Raw genomic sequence first — 24,328 nt, forward strand, 5'->3', positions numbered from 1 at the left:
AGGGCTGTCCCCTCCTGCTCTTCGATCGCCTGGATCATTTTTTATCCCTTATTTTCCACATCCAACCTTTTTCCCCCCCCCTACTTCCAGCACTCTCAAGGGCACCCGCTTTTATAGGGGCGGCGCGGGGGCCACCCTCACCCCTCATCACCCGCCACGCCGGACCGGGCTCTGCAAACCCCTCGTGCTCGCCCTGTGCCCCGTTATCCATGTCCCCATCCCGGGGAGGGGGGGGGGCCGTGACTCATCGGGAGGCGGGCGAGAGCATCTCGCCTTGAGCAGGGGCCGAAGGGGGATAAGAGCGAGGCCACCCTCGCCTCCCTCGCCCGTCACCCGCTCCCATGTTCGCCCGGGCTGCGCCCAAACCGCTCGCCCTCGCCCGAGCCGGGGGCTGCCGGCGGAGCCGGGGGGCTGCCGCCCCATGGCACGTTCCTGCCGCCCCGCCGACGCCTCGACCCTTTAAGCAGGTGCCCGGGGACTGGCGAGCCGCCTGGCTCAACCTCTACCACTTCTGGCGCGACGGTGGCTTCCACAACGTCCATCACATCATGGCGCGCAAGTTCCGGCAGTTCGGGCCCATTTACAGGTGAGGTGACGTCTGACACCCCCTCCCCGTGTCGGCATCCCCCTCCTCCATAGCCCTCCCGCCTCTCCAACTCCCGCAGCCTTCCTGGTTTGGGATGCTGTTGCTATTCCCAGCACTGCTCTGGATGGGGAGGGGGGTAAAGAGGAGTCCGGCTCGCCAGGCTCGATGCCACGGTGAGGGGCGAGACCCCTTCATGCCACGTGGATAGGGGATGTCAGGAGTGGTAGGGCTGGGAAGGGGCTCTGCCCCCCCGATCTCTGTAGGCTCCAGCGCTGATGTCCCCCAGCACCCCGCTCTGTGCCTGCCTGAGCCCTGGGGGTCCCGATCCTGCCAGGTGCTGAGCCGCTGCATCCCCAGAACCAACACCCGCGGACAGGACTTTGGGGAGGGGGGTCATTGATTTGGGGGTGCTAGGGGGAGAGTGGTTGATGTGGGGAGATGAGAGGTTGTGGGGGGGTGGTGGTGGGTGCAGGTGGGGGGTCAGGGTGCTGGGCTGACCCCGCTTCGTGCCCTGGCAGGGAGAAGCTGGGTGTCTATGAGAGTGTGAACATCATCAGCCCCCGGGATGCGGCCACCCTCTTCCAGGCGGAGGGGACGCTGCCGGAGCGCTTCAGCGTGCCACCCTGGGTGGCTTACCGTGACTACCGCAACAAGCCCTACGGCGTGCTCCTCAAGTGAGTCAGGGGGCCGGGGGGTCCCCAAAAACCAGGGCTCCCACATCCTGTCCCGACAGCCCCGGCACATGGGGCGGTAGAAGCTGGAACATCCAGAGGGTGATGGGAACGTCCTGGGCTTTGTGGGGTGGCATCCACCAGGGTGGGGAGGGGGGGATTTGGGGTGGGGGGGATAGACACCTCTGAACCCCCCCCACTTTGGTGCCCCGCAGGAAGGGGGAGGCCTGGCGCTCCGACCGCCTGATGCTGAACAAGGAGGTGCTGTCGCCGCAGGTGGTGGAGGGTTTCGTGCCGCTGCTGAGCGCGGTGGGCGAGGACTTCATCCGGCGGGCAAAAGCCCAGGTGGGGAAGAGCGGCCGGGAGTGCTGGACGGCTGACTTCACCCACGAGCTCTTCCGCTTCGCCCTGGAGTGTGAGTGCCAGGGGACCGGCCACCTCACCCCGACCTGGACGGGGGTGTCCCCTCCTGAAACGCCCCTTCGCTGGGGCTCCGAGATGGGCAACGAGCTGCGTTTCCCCTGGAGATGGGTGAACCAGCTTGTCCCCCGAAGCCATAGGGTCTAGAGGGGCGTCCTCTCTCCAGATGAGTAGAGAACAACTCAACACTGTTGGTAAAACAGTGCTTTATTGTCTCCTGGTCATCAACTGGTGGCCAGCTCGACCCAACAAGGGATGCCTCCATGGCCCCGTGACTCTTGGAGTGAGGAGGAGGCCAAGCCGGGTCTCTGTAGCCATGGAAAGGCTGGAGTTGGCCATGGGAGGGTGGAGGGGATGGGGACAGGGTCCCCCCCACCCCGGCCGTGTCCCCTGATGGGTGCTGTGCTTGCAGCCGTGTGCCACGTGCTGTACGGGGAGCGGCTGGGGCTGCTGCAGGACTTTGTGCACCCCGAGGCGCAGCGCTTCATCGACGCCGTCACCCTGATGTTCCACACCACCTCGCCCATGCTCTACCTGCCGCCTGCCCTCCTCCGCCACCTCAACGCCAAGACCTGGCGGGACCATGTCTGGGCCTGGGATGCCATCTTCTCCCAGGGTGAGCGCTCCTCCTGCCCGCACCTCCATCTGTCACCTGAGGCCCCTTTGAGGACTTGGCTCCATAGCTCAGCTTCATCTCACCAGCGTGGAGACCTTCTCCTGGGTCCAACCACCCGGCACAGGGGCCACCGAGGCCAGGAAGGTTTTCTGTGTCTGGAGCTTAAGGGATGGAGTGGTGGGGGACCATCCAGCAGTGATGAAGGGCAGATGATGGGCATCACGTTGAGGGGAGCAGCTCTCCTAGAGGGGCTTGTGGACTCAGAGGGCTTTTGCCACCTGGGACAACCCTTCTGCAAGGTGTCTCCCACCTTGAAGCACCCTCACCCCCACCCTCTGTGCCCACCCAGCCACCGCTGGGTCCTGCAGCAGGGACCGCAGTCCCAAGCTGCTGCAGGGGCCACTCCTGTGGAAAAGCCACTGGCACGGGGAGGCGACGTCGGAAGGTGCAACATCCAGTGCCTTCCTCCTCCTCCTTGGCTACGGGTGAGGAAGGCCACACCATGTCTCTGTGTCTCCTCAGCGGACAAGTGCATACAAAACGTCTACCGGGACCTGCGGCTGCAACGCAAGAGCACCCAGGAGTACATGGGCATCCTCTGCAGCCTCATCATGCGGGACAAGCTGCCCTTGGATGACATCAAGGCCAGCGTCACCGAGATGATGGCGGGTGGGGTGGACACGGTGAGGAGCGGGCAGGGTCAGCGGGCAGGGAGAAGGTTCTGGCTGGTGGTGAGCCTTGTTCTCCTGCCCTGCCCCAGACCTCCATGACGCTGCAGTGGGCCATGTTCGAGCTGGCACGGTCCCCAGGGGTCCAGGAGCAGCTGCGGGCGGAGGTCCTGGCTGCCAAGCGAGAGGCAGCAGGGGACAGGGTGAAGATGCTGAAAACCGTCCGGTTGCTCAAAGCTGCCATCAAGGAGACGCTCAGGTCAGGAAAAGCCCTCCAGCCTCTTCCTCCCCAAATCTCCGGCCCTGCTGAGATGTCCTGCACCGAGGTGGGACGTGGCCGGGCTGGGCTGTCCCCAAAACGGGGTATGTGGGACCTGTCCCCCCACCCCAGGCTGCACCCCGTGGCCGTGACCCTGCAGAGGTACACCACGCAAGAGGTCATCCTCCAAGACTACCGCATCCCCCCAAGGTGAGCACGGCCACCAGCTCCCTCCATCACCCGGAGGCGGAGGTGGGACCTGGAGCACGGGACCTCCACGGGAATGTGGATGTGGCTTCCCCAAGTGCTGGCGAAGCCCCACGGTAAGCCTGGCCCCATGGGGCCCGCCATTCCCTGCAGACGCTGGTGCAGGTGGGACTCTATGCCATGGGTCGGGACGCCGAGGTCTTCCCCAAACCGGAGCAGTTCAACCCCCAGCGCTGGCTGGCAGCCGGCCCCAAGCACTTCCAGGGCTTGGGGTTTGGATTCGGCCCCCGCCAGTGCCTGGGCCGCCGCATCGCCGAGCTGGAGATGCAGCTCTTCCTCATGCACGTGAGCCAAAGCTCCCCATTCCACTGCCAGGGACACTGGGGACTGGGGAGCTGGCACTTGGGGCTGGGTACCTCTGGTGTTTTCCATCCGCTCTTTTCTCCTCCGTCTCAGATCCTGGAGAACTTCAAGATCGAAACCATGAGAGCGGTGGAAATCGGCACCAAGTTCGAGCTCATCCTCATCCCGGACCAACCCATCTACCTGACCCTGCGGCCGCTCCCACCCTGGCCGTGAGGAGCACCCATCCCGAGTGGCACCCGGCCGCTCCTGCTGCTTTTGCCAACAGCCTGGCAAGAGCTTTCTCCTCCCGACAGCCATCTTCCCGGCGCCGGGATGGCCATTCGGGGACGGCCGGGAAGCTCTCACGGCCACAGCCTTGGCTCGGCGCATCCCGCCTTCGCTCCTGCCCGCCCAAGGCTGCGCTTACGCCAACGGGGGAGATAAACCGCAGCAGCCCCGGCCCTGCCACCAACGCAGGGCAGCTGGGTGCTGCCGGACCCTCCGGCTGCCGGGGGGTCCCCAGGTCACCCCCAAAGGGTCACTCCGGGGACCGCGGCCACGTCCCCCCCCTGCCCTGATACCCTCTAAGGTTCTGCTTCGCCTCTGGTTGACTCCGTAATTTCATCGTGCGAAAAAGCATCCGCTCGTTGGGTTTTTTTTGTGCCAGCGTTCGGTTTCTCTGGGATGTGGGATGGAGCAGGGAGGGGACACCAGGGTCTGGGGTCTTCTCGGGGGGGCCGTGGAGATAGCCGGCAGGTTCTGGTAGGGAACGGGACAAAGTCTTGGGGAGGTATAAATCCATCCCCCTCCTTCTCTGGGGAGCATCAGGTGGCTGCAGCAGAGAACATCGGCCACCAGCCCCCGTGGGGGGTGGCCCTGTGCCCCCCCAGGTGCTCACCAAGGGGAAGCCATGCTCCTGCTCCAGCAGCCGGGTGCCCAGCTCCTGCTTCTGCCGTCCCCACCTCCTCGCTGCCTCCTCCAGCTGGGACAGACCCAGAGCAGGTTGGCATTCTCTGAGGCATGGGGGAGCCAAAGGTGTGTCCCCCCTCCCCAAAACCTCAGCCCGACACACCGAGCCCCCCACCATCGGGGGGGTGATGCCCACCTGCCTCTCCAGCACCCGCCCACGGGCTCGTGCCTCCTCCAGCCTGGCCAGCAGCGACAGCTTCTCTGTGCCCCCAAAAACACCCTGTGGGCCACCAGACGAGCAGGACCGGGGAAAGGCAATGCTGGATAAACCCCTCCACTTCCCACCCCGTGCTCTACAAGGGTCACCATCACCCCACGGAGCTGGAGGTGCCACCTGTGTGATGCCCCCAACGTGCTTGGTTACCCCTCAGTGCTGTTTTTGGGGTGCCATGGCTCTCCCCCCCCATCCTAGCCCTGTGCCCTCCTCCCCAATCTCACCGGCAAGGCTGGGGGCCGTGGGGCGATGGGGGCCGAGGGGAAGGGGGCCTTCTCCAGCTGGTCCCTCAGCCTGCGGTTCTCGGCCAGCAGCACGGTGTACACCTCCCCAGAGAGGGCTTGGTCTGCGGGATGGGGTGGGAGGGCTGCTGGGATGTGCCCTACACCCCCCTGGTCAGAGATGGGGGCCAGGAGCAAGCCCCCATCCATCTCCTCCACACCCAGGGCCAGGTGTCAGGGGGCTCAGGACCTCCTCTGATCTCTCACTGCAAACTATCAGAAGGGGATGGCCACTGGCGCAGCCCAGTAGCTGTATGTGGGGGTCGTCCCCTCACCCGAGGGTCCCCGTCCGCACTTGCACCCACCTGCCGGCTTCTCAGCTCTTCCACCTGCCCCAGCCAACTTCTCCTGCAGCACACGCTCCATGAACTGGATCACCTGCCGGAGAGAGCAGAGCCATCCCCGTGGTCCCAGGGCATGAGGACAGCTGGATGCAAGGCTGAGGTGGCCATCACACCTCCTCCGGCACCGGGTAGTGCTGGTGGGGGGCTGGAACAGGCCATCTTCTCCAAAGACCCTCGCACCCCTCAGCCTGCCCTTCTCACCCCAACCTCATGCCCCTCAATGCACCTTCTCCTGCTGCCGCACCGTCTCCTCCAAGCCCTTCGTCTTGGCCACCTTGTCCTGGCACCTCCTCAGTGTGGCTTGCTGCTGCCGGTGGGCTCGCTGCAGCAGCACCAGCTCCTTCTCCCGGTCGTTTTTCTGGGAGGGGAGGGGGGAGAAAAGCCCCCAGGGACCTCGATGCTGAGCCTCAAGCCTTGGGGGATTGCTCGTAGGGCTGGGAGAACCTCGTGGTGGGGGTCCTGAGGTTCTCAGGGACTTGCTCAGCTATGGGGGTGCAGTGATGCCCTCCCCACTGCCTCCCTGCTCCTCCGTCCCCCGGACAGCCCTGCCTGCTCCTGCCGGCATCCGTACCCGGATCAGCTCATTCTGCAGCTGCTGGACACGGTCCTTCAGCCTCCTCATCTCCACCGTGTTGGCTGCTAGCTTGCGCTTGAAGGTGGCTGCAAGAGCCCATGCCACGTCCTCACCACCTGGCCAGGGGACGGTGTGGTCCCCTCTGCTGCGCGAGGGAAATGGGGGGTCCCCTAATTTCCACCCTCCCCGTCCCCTTCCCCGTCACGCACCGAGCCTGTCCAGCAGCTCCTCCCGGGTCACGACGTCCAGGTCCACGTCGGCAAGGGAAGCGTGGCCCAGCTCCTCCTGCAAGGCCAGGCTGCGCCGCAGGTGCCCGTTCTCCACCTCCAGGCTGGCGACGTGCTGGCGCAGGGACAGGATGTCCCCTGCCATCCGCTCTAGCGCCAGGCGGTAGCTGCTCACCTCCTGCCAGCCCAGAGCAGAGCCGCTGGCAGCCCGTGGCCAGCCCAGCCTTTCCCTAGCACTGAGAGCTCAGCTAAGAACATTTGTCTTGAGGGTCAGAACCACCATGGAGGAGCTAAGAAACATCCAGGTTTTCCCCTCCTCTTGCATTCATCCATCCTTCTCTTCTCCATTCCTCCATCCATCCATCCATCCATCCATTCATTTTTCTCTTGTCCATCCATCCTTCTCCATCCTTCTCTTCTCTAGCCACCCACCCTTCATCCATTCATCCTTCTCTTCTCCACCCATCTGTTCTTCTCTCCCATCCTTCCAAACTTTCTCTCTGCCTGCCCACCTCTCCCTCCACCCCGCAGACCACCCCCCTGCATTTCCCCAGCTCTTCCTACCACCCTTTTAGGGGAAAAGCAACTCTCCTAAGGACGTGGGGTGGAGAAGTGTCAGAGCTGGGGGGTCAACCTCAGGCTCCGAGCCCTATGGGTCTTTGCAGGTCTTTAGAAGAGGGAAAGTCGTGAAGAATGATGGAGGGATCAATGTTTTATACGGATGAGCCTGGGGGGTTTTTAGCACCCATAAGGCTGGAAAACACCTTACCAGGTGATGCTGGGGTGAAATAACTCCCTGAGGGTTTGCACCTTCTCAGCCTGACCCTCCTGAATCCCTCCTGGCCACACTGGGCTGCAGAAAGGATCCCAGCAGCGGGGACCTTGGCCAGGGAAAGCCGCGTGCCTCTGGCTCCCGGCTCCCAGCCTTGGTGATGGCCTTGGCGAGGGGGGCCGGGGCACGGGCAGGGGGTGCGGCAGCATCCTGCAGCCTTGGGAAAGGAGGAGGGAGGGGGGAAATGAGGGGGGGCAGGTGCAGCTAAAGGCTCAGCTCCTTCCTCCCCATCTGCCGTGGGGTGGTCTCATCCAGGACCCAAGATAAAGCCCCCTCCAGCCCAATTCCAAGACCTTCACTCACCGGCAACATAGAGTCTCCACGGGAGCCAGGACCTACCTTGGGGACACTGCTGACCCCACCAGTGCTCCCAATGTCCCCTTTTCCTCTGGTGTCTCTGCGCTCCTGCCGGTCCCTGATGACCCCCTGGGACCTGCGGAGCAGTGAGTAGGGGGACACCCTTAACCAGTCGGATCAAAACACTGGCAAAGCCTTGGCCAGGGAACCCTCTGTAGGAGACAGGGACATATTTGGGGTACTGGGGGGGGAGGGATGGGGGTGCAGGGAGGGTCGGAGCCTCGAGGAGGTGAGGATGGAAGTGATGGGGCAGGAAAAGAAGGTGCTGGGGAAAAGATGAGGAGGAGGGAGGAAGGAGGAACCCACCCCCAAGAAGGATGGGGAGAAGGAGCCAAGAGGGAGCTGCAGAACCAGTGTGGTCCCTGTACCTCTGCTCCTCCTGCAGCGGCTTTCCAGGCAGGATGCTGGCCATGGCATCGGCAGCCGGGAGGGACACATCATCTCGGTGGAGCTGGTGGGAGACATCGGAGCAGAAGGTGAAGATGAGGATCTGGCTGGGGAAAACCCTCCGAAATGGGAGAGCCGAGCTGGTCCCGTCATGGAGAGCCGTGCAGCAAGCTCCTTCAGCTTCAGCTCCTCCTGGAGCAAAATGCTTTTGCCATCATTTTTTTGGGGTCAGCATCCAAAAACCTCTGGCATCGCTGGTTGTGATGCTTCAAGCATCCCCCCTGGGGGCTCGGACAGAACGTGGCGTGGCCACAGGGCTGGGAGACCTTCCCCTGCGGATGGGGACGCTTGGAAACACCTGGCTTCCAGCATCAGTTCAGGGCTGGACCCTTGAGCCATGTGTCCTTGCGGGGAAAATTTGTCCATGACCGAAAGTGACACCAAGCGGGCACTGTCCCTGTGACGGGGACCTTTGGGTGACATCCCCATCCCCATCCCCATCCCCACCCGCCACTCCCCATCACTCACAGTGGAGGAGAAGGGTCTGTAGTACAGCAGCATCCCCGCTCCTGGGTCGTCCCCCCGGCCCCCCCGGCCCCGAGCTACCGCCCGCTGGACTTACGGCGATGCCAGGGGGCTGCAGCATGAGGGTTAAGCTGGTTTTCCCAAGCCCTTTCCGCTGCCCGAGGGATTTAGGTGCCATGCCTGTTGCCACAACACAACCCTCCTCCTTGCCACTCCTCCCTGCACCTGCACTCACCTCCCTCCCCATCCCCATCGCTGTATCTCCAGCTCCCGGCAGCGCGGACTCTGGGAGGTGACTCGGTGGCAGCTGCCACCAGCTCCCAGGGTGGCTCTGAAGGGCGACGACACCTCATTCCCGTGCCCTGGGATGCAGGGAATGGCAACGTTCCCCCCTCCCAGTGAGCTCCTCTGAGGCTTCAAACACTCAATTAACTTCTGAGACCTCGGCGCCTGGGAGACGCGGAGCGGCATCGGGCTTCGGGCTCGGAGAATAATTCACCCCTCGAACCCCGCTTTCATCCCCAGATTGGATTTATAGTGTTTCAAGGCATGGGATGCTCCCCCAGCCCTGTCCCCCACCCATTTTCGGGGTACCCACAGAGGCTTTTGCACCTCCCACCCGCTGCAGCATCTCCCACCGAGTTTCTTAAGAAATAAAGAGGCCGGTGTGGGTCGACGCAATTAATTTTTCATCAAAGAGCCAGCGGGATGCGGGATAGGGGATGTGGGATGCGGGATGCGCTCCCTTGTCTGCTCCATCAATAATGCACAGGACCGCAGCTTTTCTAGGCTTCGAGACCAGCAAAACCAGCCCCAGCTTTTAGTCCCAGCCTAACGCTGCTCCGACCCCCCCTCATCCCAGATCCCTGCCCAGTTCCTGCTCCAGGCAGGTGGCAGGGGCAGAGTTAAGGATATTTAATCCCATTTTCCCCCCTACACCTCCTATCTCAAACCCACCTGGAGACGGCCGCCTGGCTCCTTCCTGCAGGGGTCTGGGATGAAAGGCCGGGAATCCTGCAGCTGAAACGATGGAAGCTTTGAAACTCCTGGCGCTCGCTATTTATTTTTTAATATTTTTCTTTTTTTTTTTTTTTTTTCCCCATCGTTTCAAGCCTCTGAAGCTTTTAGAGCCTTTCATCCGCCCCACCGAGCCACCCCCCTCCCCTTCCAGTATTTGCTTAGGCCAAGTTGTGATGGTTTTGTTGTTTTTTTTTTTTTTTATTATTTACTTAACAAATTGCTCCAAGATGCTTTGATGTACCCGATCAGCTCGAATCGATTCATCTCCAGACGGGCAAAGAAGGAGCAAAGCGAGGAGGGGGAGCTGGCGAGAAACCTCGTCAGGAGACCCACGGGGCTGAAAAATGGCTAAAAATCAGGATGTGCCCCCGCCTGGCACGGCCTGAACCCCTGGCCTTGGCCAGGGAGGGAGGCTTGAGGATGGACCAACTCGTTTCACGTGTGAGCACGGTGGCATTGGAGTCGCCAGCAGCTCACCAGCCACTTCTGCGACACCATCTCCCCCCGGTCCCACAAATGTCACGGCCCCGGCTGAGCACTAAGCCCGATTCCTTAATTGTTATGAAGCTGGGATAAGCTCAGATTTACATATCTGAGGGAAAAAAAAAAAATAATGAATTGCTGCAGAAGCTGAGGAAGATCAGAAGGGAGAAAAAAAATCCAATTTTTCCCCTCTTTTCCAGAACAAAAGCTGATGAATCCATCAGGAGATAATGACACCTTCGTTCCCTTTGCCTGATACCCCCATCGACCTCACCCATCCCTTCGGGTACCGACTGGGGCTGGGGGAGGGTATCAGGTCCCTGATGTCCCCATCCATTCCCTGGGGACACACCACTACCTAAACCCCTCCTCAGGACAACATCAGGGTCCTTTTTTCCTCCTCTCCTTCCCAAATCCAAGCTTTTCCCCAGGGAGCCCCAATCCCTGGGACATTTCCAGGTTCCTCCGGGGGGAATATTGAGATTTTCAGCCTGACCACTCCCCACACACCTCAGCAAAGGCAGCGAATAAAGGGGTTTTATCTGATTAAACCAAGGCTGAACCCCCTTCCTATACATCGGGGCTGGGGGGGGGGGTTATTAGCCAAAGCATCACATTTCAATTAAAGAGTTAATTGGATTGCATCGAAAAAGAACTTAATCGGAGCGGAGCTGGATTTAATAGAGACACAACATCTCCTGCTCCCGTCCTAACAAGGATGATGACTTTTTTCGGGGCGGGCGATTACCATCACTATCCAACCCCCGGGCCCAGCTGCCGGATGTCGATACGGTGTTTTACAAGGGAATAAAAGGGTCTGGATTACAGCGAGGAGGCGGAGGAGGTGGGATTCTGGGGGTAGAGTCCACTGCTCCGCCAGCTCCTGCTTTGGCAAGATAAGGCTGCGGAAAAACCGGAGCTGGCGGTTCCTCTGCGAGTCGCTGGTGGTTTATTTTGCTCAAAGGAAAAGAGAAAAAAGGGAAAAAAGGAAGAAAAAAAAAAAAAGAAATCGATGGGTTGGAAGAGGTGGGATGAATTTTGTGAGCGAACTCTGGCTGAGTCAGCTCCAGGCTCCTGAAAAATGATTTTTCTCTCCATCTCGCTGCGCTGGGAGGGATGGGGAGAGCTGGAGGGATGGTGACCAGCAGGAAAGGGAGGAAGAGGAGGTCAGCAGAGCCTTCCAGGATGGGTCTCTCCTCCCAGTATCCCCCTCCCAGTGCTGCTGCTCACCAGTGACCACAAACTGGGGCCAGACCTAAAAAAGAGACGAACCACCTGACATGAAAAAATGAGGGAAACTGGTTAGGATTGTTACCCTGATTCTTCACAGGTTGGGTTTTTTTTTTCCTTCCTAGAAACCAGCCTCATCTCTCCTTAAGACAAACACATTTCCAGTGACTGAGGATGTGAAGAAATGGAAAAATATCACAAAAGGGCCCAGTTGGAGACTCAGCAGTACATGGCAGCTCCCCAAAGAGGCTCTTTCCCGAGAAAACCTTTTAAAACCTGCGCATGGGACTGGAGTCAAATACCTTCCTCTGGCCTCACACTTTTTAAGTGCCCTTGAAGAGTTTTCATCCCCGAATTTTGCAAAAGAAGTGGGTGCAGAGGGATAAACCCCACCACCCACCACCCTGAGCACCCACCACCCTGAGCATCTCCCTGCAGCTGTCAGGCCCTGGTCCTTTGTTAACTAGCACCGGGAAAAGCTGAGAAGTCATGGAATGAGGTGGGATGAGCCCTCCCACACTCCGTTCACCAAGGGTTAAGCAGTGCTGCCAGGGCTGGGGGGAGCAGGACACCCAAGGGTGCACACATGCACACACACGCATCCCCAAACACACACAAAAAAGGGAATTTTTCTCTCTTTCCCCTGTTCTGGGGCCCCTGGTCCGTACTCCCCCAGACACCCCCCCAGCCACCCCGACCCAAGCAGGAGAAGCCCATGCAAAGCCCACCAACCCCACCTGTTTCCCACTGCTACCCAGAGCCTGGATCACCCAAAAAAACCCCGTGCAACACAACTACGGCACCCAGACCATTTGCAACCCCCTCCTCAACCCACTCCCAGCCTCCCCCACCCCGCTGCCCTTGGGTCCCTGCCCCTCCAGCACCCTCTGCTGCCCCGCAAAAGCCACGTCCCTCTATCCCCCTCCTCACCATCCCACCTCATCCCATTTCCCTCCCCAAGAAAACAGCATTTCCAGCTGCTTTTAACCTCTTCCAGGCTGGAAGCAGGCACCAGGGACACGGCAGGTGGATTTGGGATGGTATCCCCTAAATCCCACCGAGATCCTCTCCCCTGCTTGTGACTGCTGGATGCAGGTCACCCCATCCATGCCCTGGTGTCATGTTTGGGGGGGACATGGAGGGACCCACCCTCAGCACAGCGCTTCCATGCACTGGGCTCCTCGTCAGCGGGGCACAAAGCTAATTAAATCCAAGGGGAAGTGAATTGCTGACTCCTCCATCTCCTCGAGAAGGGAGACGGGCATCGATATCCGGGGGTCGCATCAGCTGATTTATGGGCTTTTTTAATTAATTGGCTTAATCCTGCCTAACTGAGGGAAACCCACCCAGCCTGACACTCGCTGAGCCCAATTCCTCTGGGTGCCAGGGCACCCATGGGTGCTCGCTCGCCGGGGTGCGCAGAGCCGAGCATCCTCATCCCAAGCCGGGACCGCTCCTGCCTCCCGGCCCCCCCGTCCCGGGCAGGGCACAGCAGCAGCGGCCCCGGGAAGGTCCGGCGGCTCCTTCTCGGGGGATCCTCGGCCCGGAGCCGGGGAGGGGGGGCCGAGGGGGCCGGTTCCTGGCGGGGCTGACGCTAGATGGGGCTGGAGCCGCACGCGGGGTCGGCGGCGCGGGATAGCGGGGCCGCTTCTCGGCCTCTGCAGTGCCTTATCCCCTGCAGCATCTTCACCCCCTGCAGCATCTTCACCCCTTGAAGCATCTTCACCCCCTGCGGCATCTTCACCCTCTGCAGCATCTTCATCCCCTGCAGCATTTTCACCTCTTGCAGCATTTTCACCTCTTGCAGCATCTTCACCCCCTCCAGCACCTTCACCCCCTCCAGCACCTTCACCCCATACACCACCTTTTTCCCTTGCAGCATCCCCAACCTTCACATCTCCCTTTCTCCTTGCAGCACCCTCGATCCTTCTCATCCACCTCATACCATCATCTGCCCTTGCAGCACCCTCGGCTGTTGCAACATCCTCTTTCCGTGCACCATCCTTTTCCTTGCAGCACCCTTTTCCCTTGCAGTATCCTCAATCCTTTGCACCTTCCTCTCCCTTTACAGTACCCTCTCCCTCTACAGCACCCTCTCCCTCTACAGCACCCTTTCCCCTTGCAGCACCCTTGACCTTTGCAGCATCTTCGCCCCTTGCAGCACCTTTTCCCCTTGCACCATCCTTTCCTTGCAGCACTCTCTCCCCTAGCAGCACCCTCAGCCCTGGCAGCACCCTCTCCACCTGCAGCAGTGCTGTACCGTGCTGAGGTCCCCTCCCAGCTCACCAAGGCAGCCCCCCCTCTTCCTTGGAGGTCACCTAGGAACTGGAAACGGGTCCAGCAAAGGTGCCCCAATGCTGCTGGCAAGAAACTAACCCTGTTTGCATCCCTGCTGCCTGTCCTACCGTGGCACGATGCGGTTTTGGGGGACAATCTGCACCTCTGGGCTCTCCTCTTATGTGATGGAGCTGCTGGTGCTGGGGAAAATATGCCAGCAAGGCAAAAAAATCCCAAACATTGACTTCTCCCAGCCCCGAAAAAGGCCCTTTGGGTTGTGAACCCGCCAGCGTGGACAGGTCAGGGATACGGGGTGGTGGGAGCAGGGAGGGAAAGGCTTGGAGAAGGAGTAAATGTTTGAAGACATGGGAGAAAATGCATCTCCCCCTTCCTCTAATCGTTAAGTGCTGCGTGTAAATTATTCATCGAGTGGTAAGAGAGGCGCGAATCTATTCAGCGAGAGGGCAGAAGGGTGGGAAAACATGGCTGGGCCGAGCTCAGCGCCGAGCTCAGCCTAAAGTCAGCAGAAATCAGCCCTAAACCTTGGGTAAATCCAAGGAGGGGAGTTTAATGTCCCAGCACACACCTGCGGGAGTTGGGCAGGGTTACCCCGTCTCCTGATAATATTCCTCATCACTTCGTTTTCCCCGCTTCCCCCCACCCCTTCCCCTAATTTTTAATGAAGGCATTAACGAGCTGCTCCCCAAAGCCGCGGGGTAGGACTGGGGAGCCAGGTTTGATCAGCTGGAGCGAAGTGGGAAGAAGTGACAGGGCTGTGATCAGCCCAATACACCCCCCCCGAACCGCAGACCCCCCCAAAGACCCCGCTGCCCGGGCAAAGGGGGGGACCTGTCATGTCCCAGCTCCCTCCCGCACGCACGCTCCATTAGTAGGGTGTCAGGCCCCATTCCCAGCGCTGTCAGGAGATGGGTTTTCCAAGCAATTCCCCCTCCCTTCCTCGCCTCGCCACGCAAGTGGAGTGAAAATAATTTGAGCTTTAGGGGGAAGAAAAAAAGCAAAAAAAAAAAGCCAAAAGAAAACGGCTGTCGAAGGCTGGGAGGTGGAAAAACCAAAATAAATCCTACTGGCGATGCTTTCTAGCATTTTTAGCCGGAAAAAAGGGCAGGGCAGGGTGTCCCCAGGGCTTGTGCAAAGCCGTTCTGGCGTGCCCAGCTCCGGAAACATCCTTGGAACCGCTTCCCGTCCTCCCTGGCTCTGTGGACACAGGGGATGCTCTGGTGTGGATACAGGATTTGGGGCTGCTCGGGGCATCGGGGCGAGGGAAACGGCAAAGCCAGGGCTGAGAATGCAGTGCCAGGGCGGGATCCTGCGCAGATCCGAAGGATGGAGGTGGTGGTTTGTTTTTTTTTTTTGGCATTTATTCCAAATCCGTTTAATCCATACCTGCCCCAGTGCGCCCCGTTGCCGGTTTCTATTAGGTTGGGTATAAAACAGCCGCGGAAAGGGAAGTCATAAAGCTCAGTGGATTGAAGGAATTAAAACAGCTGGAGGAAAACCAAATAGCTTTTCTCTCTCTCTCTACATATATATTATTATTTTTTTTTTACGGTGGTTATTTTATTGCTAATTTTCGTTCCCGCTTGGCAGCCCCAGTTGCAGGCAGAGGGACTGGCTTGAAGGTGGGGTTTGGGCAGCCGCTGGCGGGGAAATAACGGGGCTTTTGGGCAACATGGGGGGGCCCCCGCCCCTTCCCTCCCAGCTCTTTAATAAGCAGAATTGAGCTTTAACGACCTGTTCTTTTTAAAGCCAGATGGCTTAAAGTACAGGAAGATATTAGGACCAGGAGGGCTGCGCCTGAATTCAGCCAAGGGCTCCATTTATCAGTACAAAGGGATGGAGGAGGAGAACAGCTGCCTTTTATTTCATTTTTTTCATTTTCTTTTTTTATTTTCCTGGAGCTGAAAGGTATGAGCTGGAGGTGCCCGGGGTCTCCCACATAATGCAGTGGTAATAGGAGAGAATTTGCTAAATGGATTCGGGATTGAGCGCTCCGATCGAAGCTGGTGTTGCATCTGGCCAGCACTGCCCCCCAGCAAGGTGATGGGATGTTGTGTGTGTGTCCCCGCTCCAGCATCACCCCCAAACAGCTGGAGACCAGGTCCACCAGTGCCGATGGAAAGTCTCTTCCATGGGCACGACGCAAGAAATGATGGGTATGACCAGGCAATGGATAAAACCCCGCCGCTCCCAGCGATGTGTATGGTGGAAAAGTGATTAAAAATTTGGGATTCAAGGCAGTTTGAAGTCCTGAGGTGGGGTGACTTCACAGGAAATGGTAGGGGGTTGGGGTGGCATCGCTGGCTGCTCTTGTGATGTCTTACCTGGCAATAAAGTGGGCGTAGGGGGGCTGGCGGCAGCTCTTTGCCCCTCTCGGGGTCCAGGCTGGGGAGGGCATCGCTGCCGGAGGGGGTCAGGATCGTCGCCGGTCTCTGGGAAGGAAGAGGAATGGATGTGGTGATGGGAGCAAGAAGGGGGAAACCCAAACTGAGCTGCTCCCACTCCGTGTCCCCGATATGCCACCGGCACCGGCGTGATGGGAAAGAGCTGTGGGTTGGCCACGCTCATCTCATCTTTGCCAGGGGACTTTTCGGTGAAGAGGGGGTCTCTGGGGTGTCGCCGCACCCACAAGGCGAGGAGGAGGAAGAGGAGGAAGAAGACTGAAGCCTGTGTTGATGGAAATAGCAGGTCCGTGCCCAGCTCAGCCCGTATCTCCCGTTCCCCGGGCGGGCAGGAGATGGATTTCCCCCCACCAGACGCTGCTGCCCGCCCTAATGTCATTTCCCAGCCCCTCATTTCCCGCGCCCGGCTCTGCGCGCCCCGCTCTCCTCCCGCCGGCCTGGCTTTGATAGACTCCCTGCTAATCCGGTTAGAGGGGGAAGTCGGATCTAATGGAATAAACGCTGGAGTCCGTGCGCCCAGGCAAGGTCACGGGCAGGGACCCTCGCCCTGGCGTGGCTGCCCTTGCTCCCGCTATCGGGGACGGATTGGGGTGATGGGGACCCTCCTTGATGCTGGGATCCTTCCGTCCAGTCACGACACCCCACTACCCCTCGATTTCACCGCCGGCAGCCCGGCAAATCCTCGGCACCCCCCTCCTCCGCCTCCCCAGGCACTCTCTTGGCATCGCCGGCCGCGCGCCCTCGCCAAATTGGCCACAGCCATGAGCGGCGGCGAAGTGGCCCTCGCTGGGTATGACTTCGTGCCTGCGCCCGGCCTCGCCTCGTTAGTGGCTAACGAGGCCAGCGAGCGTGTTTCCCCCCCCCCTTTCTCTGTAGCAAGGAGGCGTCCCCGTGCCCTTCCCCATCGCTGCCTCATTAACACCATCATCATCATCATCATCATCCCCACCGCCGCCGGCCCCGACCTCCACCGAGCTCCTCCACCATCAAAGCCGGGGTGAAGCAGCTGCCCGCCCCTCCGCTCTCCCCCTCCCTGGGGGAGGAGAGGGAAAAAAAAGAAAATCATGCAAAATGCAACAGTTTAGGTCTTGCCTGCAATTACCCGGGCGGGCGGACAGCTGCTGCCCGCCTCGCCGCAGCGCCGGCCGAGCTGGCTCCGTTGCCCACCGGAGAGCGGCTCGCCGGGGCGCACGTGCTCTTAATTCAATTAGTGCTGCCCTGAACGGTCCCGTGGGAGTGGGAGGGTGGAAACCAACACGTTTCTCCTTAACAAAGACGTTCTCCCGCTTTTCTTTCGGCCGTTCGCCGCTCGCTCGGCTCTCCCCGGCCGGCAGCGGTGGCGTAAAACCTCTTGTAAGCCAAGAGGAATGGGTGATGGGTTTGATTGACAGGTGTCAATCAAGAGCCGGCAAGCAGAAGGTGCTCGGTGGAGAAGGGCGATGCTTCCCCCAAAACGAGCCTTTCACCAGCTTCTCCATCCCCTGCAACGTGGTTTGGGGATAAAAACCCCATTTTGGTGCTTGTGGAGGACAAACCCAGACGGGTGGAAATAAGGGGAAACGCACAGCTCTTCCCAGCTCTCCGACTGATTGTAAACCTATTTTTTTGGCCAGCCCAAAAAGGGTGGGATCGCCGGGCTGGCGTGGTGACAATTTACACCCCGGCGCGGTGACAATTTACGCCGATCCGCTCCTGGTTTTAAACGGCAGCAATTACATAAATTAAGGCTGTTTAAGCAACGATATAAGCAGCCTGTTGATTTTTTTCCTCGCCTGGAAAAAAAACAGCACTAGTTTTTCCCTTTTTTTTTTCCCCAGAGGCTGTCACCACGTGCCCATCTCGGGTGACGTGACCAAGGGCGTTCAGCGAAGTGGGTGGCAGAGGTTTGAGGTGACCCCGAAGGTCCCAAGGTCCGAGTTAATGGGCTGGGTGAGGCGGGGTCGTGCCAAAACGAAGCATAAAAGAGGGCTGGCGGATAAACGGGGGCGATGAAGACATCCCTTGGGAATACAGATGCCTCCGGTGTGTATTTTCCAGCCCTTGGATGGGACTCAGCATCCCCCGGCCACACTGGGGACCGCATCCTGCTGACCCTGCAGATGGATTTGCCACCGGCTACTGCCCGGTCGAACTCAGCTTTCTCAGGCCAGACACTAAATTTGGGGTGGAAAAAAGGCAAATGATGGGAAAACAGGAGCTCTGCCCTGAGCCGCAAGCCGGTACGGAGGCGGATGATGTCAGCTGCAGGTTTTCCCCCTGCAACAGTTTTTTTCAGCGACAGCCCTTAATTTGCTAAAACCGCCAGCGTTTTGCTGAAGTCTTTGATTTCTTTGTCTCCCGGAGCTGATCAAAGTCTTTTGTTCCCGTTTGGGCTCCAAAGAGTGAGTGTGGGGAGGGAGGAGGGCGGGATGAAGGCAGGGGAGAAACAGGGGCAAACCCAGGGGGTCTCGGGATCTTTACCGGGGGGGGCTGCAACCCAGCGCTGCCCTTTTGGCCCTTTTCCCGGGATAACATGACTCCTGTTTGCTCATCCCTGGTGTCAAGGCTCTCGGCTTTTAATAAATCAGCTGCTCCAAACCCCTTTCCCTGTGGCTTTTACGAACGTAACGAGGTTTTAAGACCCTGTGGAAATACCAGGGGGATGAGCCCGATTATCCAGGACCCCTTTATCCTTAAAAAACTCAGGCTTGAAGGGTATTTTTCCCAGCATGTGGGGTCGATGTGAGCATCCAAAGCCAAGCTTGGGAGTATCCGGACTCCTGGTAGGAGCGGGTGAAATCCCGGCAGAGGATGGGGAGCAGCCAGGATTTACGCCGGGCTCCGGATGCACCGGGGAGTACAGATGGCCCAGGGTTTATTTAGCTGCTGGTTGTTATAAAAAGCCCAGCCGATGTCGGGCGCGTGTTCGCAACGCGCTGCCTTCGAATAAAAATAAAGAAGAAAAGAAACGAGGCGAGCTCCAGGAATTTGTCCTCCTTGGCTGTCTCCATAGGGATTGCTGCGGGGTGAGGGAGCATGGGGCAGGGTGGGCAGGGATGCTGGGGCTCCTTGCACCCCAAAACCAGGTCCAGTATTGACTTTCTTTGCCTCTTGGCCCCCATTTGGCCCCTTCTTGCTGTTCCAAAGCCAAGCTCAGGACTCAATCCATGAGCTGAGGATTTGGAAATCCAACCTTGGAGCATCCCTCGAAGCCTGGGGCTGCCCAAGGCGGGAGAGGCTCTGCCCCCACAGCCACAGCAGCATCTCCCCTGCGCTTTCGGGGTGCTGGGGCTGCCGGCCAGCCTGCTTGAGAGTCTTCCTTGGAAAATCCTGACTTCCAGGCAAGGATTGAGGAGCCCAACCTGCCCTCATGCTGCACAGGAGCAGCTCACTCATTGATTTGCATCGCTCCGGGTCCGTCTACCGCCGGATGAATTAACCAGACACGGAGCCCAAGGCCGGCTCTGGCTCTCCTGGATTCTTTTTTTGTTTCTACTCCCAGCTCTTACATATATTAAGGAAGGCAGGGCCGGAGGGGGGAAAGGGAGAGGTTGGGGAAGAGGAGAGGGGGGAAAAAAAAATAAAAATTACAGCTCCCAGATCAAAACAATAATCAGCTAAATGAATTCCGCAGCATTTTCCCGCATGACTGCGAGTGATAATTTAGTGCAGCAGCCAGCTGGAAGCGAAAGGATTAATTCTGCACTTAGTGACACCCATGTGAATAATTCATCACACGCAGACCCCTTTTTGCTGACCCCCCTTGGGCAATCACTCCAAAGACCCCCACCAGCCGGCCCCGGCCCGTCGCGGCCCCCCCGGGGCTGAGGCTGGGGCAGGGGGGGGATGCAGTCGCCAGATCTGTCCCAAATTCACTTTAGGGATAGGATTTTTTCCACAGATGGGAGCAGAGGCCGGTGGTTGCAGTAATTAGATCGATCGGGCTCGCGGTCGCATCCTGACCTACCCAAGCGTCGGTCCCGGGGCCAAGGGCAAGTGGAGTTCCCCCTCCCCGGGATGAAAAGAGCCAAATTCCCCTCCCTGCCGTGACATCCCTGGGGACCACGGACGCTGAAGGATGAAGACAGCTGGACATTTGTCACCGTGCTTAACCAGCCTGGATCTTCTCCGCACAGAGACGGCAAACAGCCTCTCCTCGGTACCCTGCCCTGCCGCACGATCCGGAGCCCTGAGATAACGGGCACGAGGGATAAAACCCGGATCCAGCCCAGCCGATCCCCTCCTGAGATGTTCGGAGAGAGGGCGGCAGCTCTAAAGAGCCATCTCCTGCCCTGGTCCCGTCCCTGTCCCTCCTTGCCTTGGGGTTGGCCATCGCCAACGTCTCACCTCCGATCGGACGAGCTGCAGGCAGAGCCCCACGGTTGGGATGGCCCCAGTCGTGGTTTTGAGGTCCGTGCCCTGGGGAGGAAAAAGAAAGGTTACAACATGTCCTGGCCTCCAGGTTTCTATCGGAGCTCTCGGTGGCTTTGGAGTCACCCAGATGCCCAGGGCTGCGGTTCCAAGCAGAGACTCCATCTTCCCATGGGATGCTTAGGCTGCCCACCCAACTGTGGAGGTGAGATCTTCATCCCACCATCGCAGCAGCTATAGGTACCGTCACCTATAGGTACCACTCCGCCCTGTGTCACCCCGCAGCTCACCTCCACGGCGAGGCCGTCCACACGCATCCCGTCTCTCTGTGCCTCCAGCTCCCGGAAAACACGGCTGGTGAGAGGCAGCACTGAGTATCCCATGGGAACAAGGATGCCCGGAGAGTCCCACACTGGGGAAAGGGATGAGAGCAGCTGGTTGGGGACATGGCAGCCCAGGACCTGCCCCTGGCCAAAGCCGGTGGTGATGGAGAACATCCTCAGTGGGTTCCCCAGACTCACCAGCTTTATAGGGATAATATTCGATCACTAAGGCTGTATCTTCAGAGAAGATGGTGGCCGCATCTCGACCTTGGAAAAGGAAGGAGGTATCCCAGGTTGGCTTCTCTGGGGGCCCGGCTGGTCGGGATATCTTAGGAGACAACCAGAAAATTATCCTTAGATAGAAAGAAGCAGAAATACAGGAGGGAGAAGAGATGAGGAGGTAAAGAAAACCGCAACCTATGCAACTGGATCGTGTCCCTGGCTCAAAACCAACCCTGCAATCCCAACTGCTTGAACTGGTTTTCACCGGACCTTCAAATTTGGCTGCTTCTTTCCAGACTTTACACTTGGGAAAGGGTTTCGAGATGATATATGGACCTTGAAATCCTTTGCAGGCTTTCAGGGTCCATATATCGTCTCGAAACCCCTCGATATGGGCCGGGGATGAGATGCCGATCGGCTTTTTCTGCATCAGCACATTTCAGCTTTGTCAGGGAAGGAGGAGGAGGATGAGGAAAGGAGGGGGGTCTTCCTCAGCTCGTGTTAATGGGCATTATGGACCTCGGAGACCCACAGCAGTGCATTACTCAGTGCTGGGGGTTGTTTGGAAGGGGAGCAAGGGACTGGGATGCTTCGGAGCACCGAAACATCTCCATGATGGGCTGTGTCGGGCAACACTCTTAGTGCTGGCTCAGCACCAGGTTGGATCTTTCGGCTGGGAATTTAACCAGGGGGGTTTTCCCTGGACCTTCCAACCGCTCCTCTCTTTTCCCAAACCTTGCCTCCTGCATCCTAGCCTCAGAAAACTCCTTTTGGGGGGGGGAGAGGGGGGAATCTCCTAAAAAAAGCCACCCAATGCCACCTCTGGTTACTTTTCCTGGCATCGACCTGCACAAGGCGCTTGAGAGATGGTGCTGGTTTAGGCTCAGCAGGGAAGGGAAAAGTCAAACGCGGGAGCAGATTGTTAATTTGACCCCAATTGTTGGAGGTCCTGAGTCCACATGGCTCCTCTCACCGGGATGGGGATGAGAGATGGTGTTCCTGATTTCCCCCTCCTTGATTTGAGGGGGGGGATGGAGGGGGAGGCAGGAGCGCTTGCCGGGGTCAGGCTGTCTCCCACTGGCTTGGTGGGACAGATGGATGCCCTACGCCGGGACGTCAGAGCCGATGCACTGATTTGGGCAGACGTCTTGGCAGAACAACCACCTCTACCCGGGGCCACCTGGAGAATCACAACAAAGGCGATGGGGAGGAGGAGAAGGAGGAGGAAGGAGCCGCCTTCATTCTCCTTGGCTTCCTCAGCCCATGTGCCAACGGCTGGTTCAAAGGCAACACTGCCAGCATGAGCAGAGGTGGCCAAGCCCACGGCATCTCTCCTGCTTTCCCAAGGGATGGGGCTGTCCCCTGGTCCTCCCAGCTGCCTGCCTGGACAGTGCAGACTCCCAGAAGAGAGAGAGAAGCTCCAGATAAGTGGATTGAGCTGGGGGGTCCCCAAGGGGAAGAGCCCAAAAAGGAGATTTATTTTAGTGGGGACCAACAACACAAAGGTTTGAGCTCAATGTTGGGAGGACAGAGGCAGAGCAGCATGGCCATGGCACCTGTCCGTCTCATGGGTTTGCCATTGCCACCAGTGTGTCCAAGCCCATTCCTTTCGGTGAGTAAGGGGCTATTGGCCTCACAAGAGCACCCAAGGAGAGCATCTAAGGAGAGCATCCAAGGAGAGCACCCAAGGAGACCACCCAATGCTCTTGCAGGTTGCTCTGTGAAGGTCTCAGCTAACTGCTGGCCAGGAAGACCAGGTCCCCAGGATTCTTCCTAGGCAGGGAAGGGTTAACCACCCGGGAACCCAAAAAGCCCCTAAGAGGGGTGCCCTGCTGAAGGTGAACCCAAGCGCTGTTGCCCGCAGACGCTGATGGGAGCCGACAGGCGAGAGGCCACGCTGGGCTGGCAGAATTATCGAATGCGATTAGCCTGCCCGGGAGCGCACTCGGGGAAAGCCATTAACCTCTGGAACACAAGCAGCAATGCTCCCTGCTCCACCTCCTCCTCCTCCTCCTCCTCCTCCTCCCAGCCTTCCCCCCAGCCTTTCCTCCCAGCCTTTAGGAGTTCATCCTCTCCGGGAAGGAACCGTGTCCTACAGGTGGGGAAACTGAGGCAGGAGATGGAGAGGGGAAGAGAGGGGATGAGGGTTATGCAGCTCCCCAGGGCATCCTTTCCAGTGGGGAGAGCGTCCTCCGTGATGAGCAGAGACAGAGCCATGTGGGCGCGGAGGGGAGGAGGAGGAGGAGGAGGCAGCACGTTCGCAGGCCAGATGGCCAGCTTTAATCACTTGCCATCCCGCGTTGGGCTCCCACGGCTCCGCTGCGCTGGCACTGCCGCCTGTGCCAGGGCTTGGGGAGGGGAGGGAGGGTTGCCTTGGGTTTGCCCAGCACCCAGGTCCCATATCTTCATGGCGGGGGGGTTGTGTGTGTGTTTATCCATCTAAAGCCAAAGGAAACGCGAGCAGTTTTTATGATAATAAATTATAATATTATAATAATAATATGATAATATTATGATAATTTTTGGCCAGCTTTGTCTACATGATATTTTATTTACGGGCTCCCCAGACGTGTTGATACGGGGCGTTACGCTCCGAGATGATAGAAACTCGACTCATGGGAAGGGGGAAGGACGGAGACGGAGAAACTCGTGCTCCGCCGCCGTTGGGGACCAGCTGGAGCCATCCCTGCCGAGCGGCTGGACGCCCGCCCTCGCCGCGCTTTCGGCTGGCACTTTCCGGAGGCGAAGGGACGGAGCAGGTCTGGATTCCAAAGGCAGCAGTTTCACACTGGTTACCGGCTTGGGCCACCCCGTCGCACCTCCTCCCTTACCCCAGCATCCCTCCTGCCCTCTTCCCTCTCCCTCCCCACCAGTTTTTGGCAGGGCTCGGGAACAAAAGCGGGGGCTGATGGCAATGCCGCGTGCCGAAAAGCGGATGTTTCCCTGGCAACAGCGATTTCAAAGGTGTTCGGCATCGGCACCGGCATCATCACCTCTCCCGATGGTCCTTGAGCGCTGGGAGGAGAAGGGCTCTGCCTTGGAGAGGTGGCACTTGAGGTGGAGACATGAGTGGAGCAGGGGGTGAAAATGAAGGATAAAGGCACAAAGGAGTTGGCGGACGTGGGGAGCGGGTCTTGGATGCCCAAAGGCATCGCTTTGGCCCTTTCATCCCTGCACAGGTGCTCAGGTACCCTGCCGAAGGAGGGATGCTCCGTCGGTACCGGAACGGGACCCACGTGGGATGCGCTCAGCCTCGTACCTGTGGGCAGCCGCTGTTGGCAGCACGGGCGACCCCGAAGGCTGACGCCGGAGGGTCCGGGAATGTGACGGTGGTGGTGTTGATGGCGGGACAGGAGATGGGATGCTGCTCCATGCGGTGCCTGGGAGGGGATGGAAAGGGTGAGAGTCAGCACATGGAGGGTGAAGCAGTGCAGGATGGGGGGGGGGTGACACCAGGGGTGCTCAGGTTGTCCCAAGCCCAGCACCCACCACCCACATCACCGACAGCCCCCACCACGGCC

At 59.1% G+C, this 24,328-nt stretch overlaps 3 protein-coding genes across 3 annotated transcripts in view; 2 read left to right on the forward strand and 1 right to left on the reverse strand.

The window, feature by feature from the left end:
• Positions 1-341: 341 nt before the first annotated feature.
• On the forward strand, positions 342-3,434 carry CYP11A1 (cytochrome P450 family 11 subfamily A member 1). The gene is made up of 7 exons (XM_086620580.1): positions 342-586; positions 1,105-1,260; positions 1,473-1,672; positions 2,090-2,293; positions 2,816-2,976; positions 3,054-3,220; positions 3,353-3,434. The coding sequence occupies exons 1-7, from the start codon at positions 342-344 to the stop codon at positions 3,432-3,434; spliced, it is 1,215 nt and encodes a 404-aa protein (XP_086476706.1).
• Positions 342-4,006, forward strand: LOC104380793 (cholesterol side-chain cleavage enzyme, mitochondrial). The gene is made up of 9 exons (XM_086620388.1): positions 342-586; positions 1,105-1,260; positions 1,473-1,672; positions 2,090-2,293; positions 2,816-2,976; positions 3,054-3,220; positions 3,353-3,434; positions 3,581-3,772; positions 3,884-4,006. The coding sequence occupies exons 8-9, from the start codon at positions 3,608-3,610 to the stop codon at positions 4,004-4,006; spliced, it is 288 nt and encodes a 95-aa protein (XP_086476514.1). The 5' UTR covers positions 342-586; positions 1,105-1,260; positions 1,473-1,672; positions 2,090-2,293; positions 2,816-2,976; positions 3,054-3,220; positions 3,353-3,434; positions 3,581-3,607.
• Positions 4,007-4,596: 590 nt separating this feature from the next.
• The window catches only part of CCDC33 (coiled-coil domain containing 33), a 38,668-nt gene continuing 18,936 nt past the window's right edge, over positions 4,597-24,328 (reverse strand). Inside the window, exons 9-22 of the mRNA XM_086620581.1 lie at positions 24,067-24,187; positions 20,784-20,913; positions 20,553-20,674; positions 20,239-20,310; positions 15,835-15,942; positions 7,939-8,021; positions 7,553-7,646; positions 6,364-6,559; positions 6,152-6,240; positions 5,807-5,938; positions 5,566-5,614; positions 5,180-5,295; positions 4,882-4,961; positions 4,597-4,783 (exon numbers count right to left, since the gene is read on the reverse strand). Of these exons, the coding sequence (XP_086476707.1) occupies positions 4,597-4,783; positions 4,882-4,961; positions 5,180-5,295; positions 5,566-5,614; positions 5,807-5,938; positions 6,152-6,240; positions 6,364-6,559; positions 7,553-7,646; positions 7,939-8,021; positions 15,835-15,942; positions 20,239-20,310; positions 20,553-20,674; positions 20,784-20,913; positions 24,067-24,187 (1,579 nt within the window). The remainder of the gene's footprint in view (positions 4,784-4,881; positions 4,962-5,179; positions 5,296-5,565; positions 5,615-5,806; positions 5,939-6,151; positions 6,241-6,363; positions 6,560-7,552; positions 7,647-7,938; positions 8,022-15,834; positions 15,943-20,238; positions 20,311-20,552; positions 20,675-20,783; positions 20,914-24,066; positions 24,188-24,328) is intronic.

This window comes from Tauraco erythrolophus, chromosome 14 (assembly GCF_009769465.1).
Source record: "Tauraco erythrolophus isolate bTauEry1 chromosome 14, bTauEry1.pri, whole genome shotgun sequence".
NCBI lineage: Eukaryota > Metazoa > Chordata > Aves > Musophagiformes > Musophagidae > Tauraco > Tauraco erythrolophus.

Excerpts from the sequence above, each read along its gene's own strand:
- LOC104380793 (XM_086620388.1), top strand. The coding sequence starts at position 3,608 with ATGGGTCGGGACGCCGAGGTCTTCCCCAAACCGGAGCAGTTCAACCCC. Across the intron at positions 3,773-3,883 it reads TGCAGCTCTTCCTCATGCAC|ATCCTGGAGAACTTCAAGAT; the intron begins GTGAGCCAAAGC and ends CCTCCGTCTCAG.
- CYP11A1 (XM_086620580.1), top strand. The coding sequence starts at position 342 with ATGTTCGCCCGGGCTGCGCCCAAACCGCTCGCCCTCGCCCGAGCCGGG. Across the intron at positions 1,261-1,472 it reads CCCTACGGCGTGCTCCTCAA|GAAGGGGGAGGCCTGGCGCT; the intron begins GTGAGTCAGGGG and ends GGTGCCCCGCAG. Across the intron at positions 2,977-3,053 it reads TGGCGGGTGGGGTGGACACG|ACCTCCATGACGCTGCAGTG; the intron begins GTGAGGAGCGGG and ends GCCCTGCCCCAG.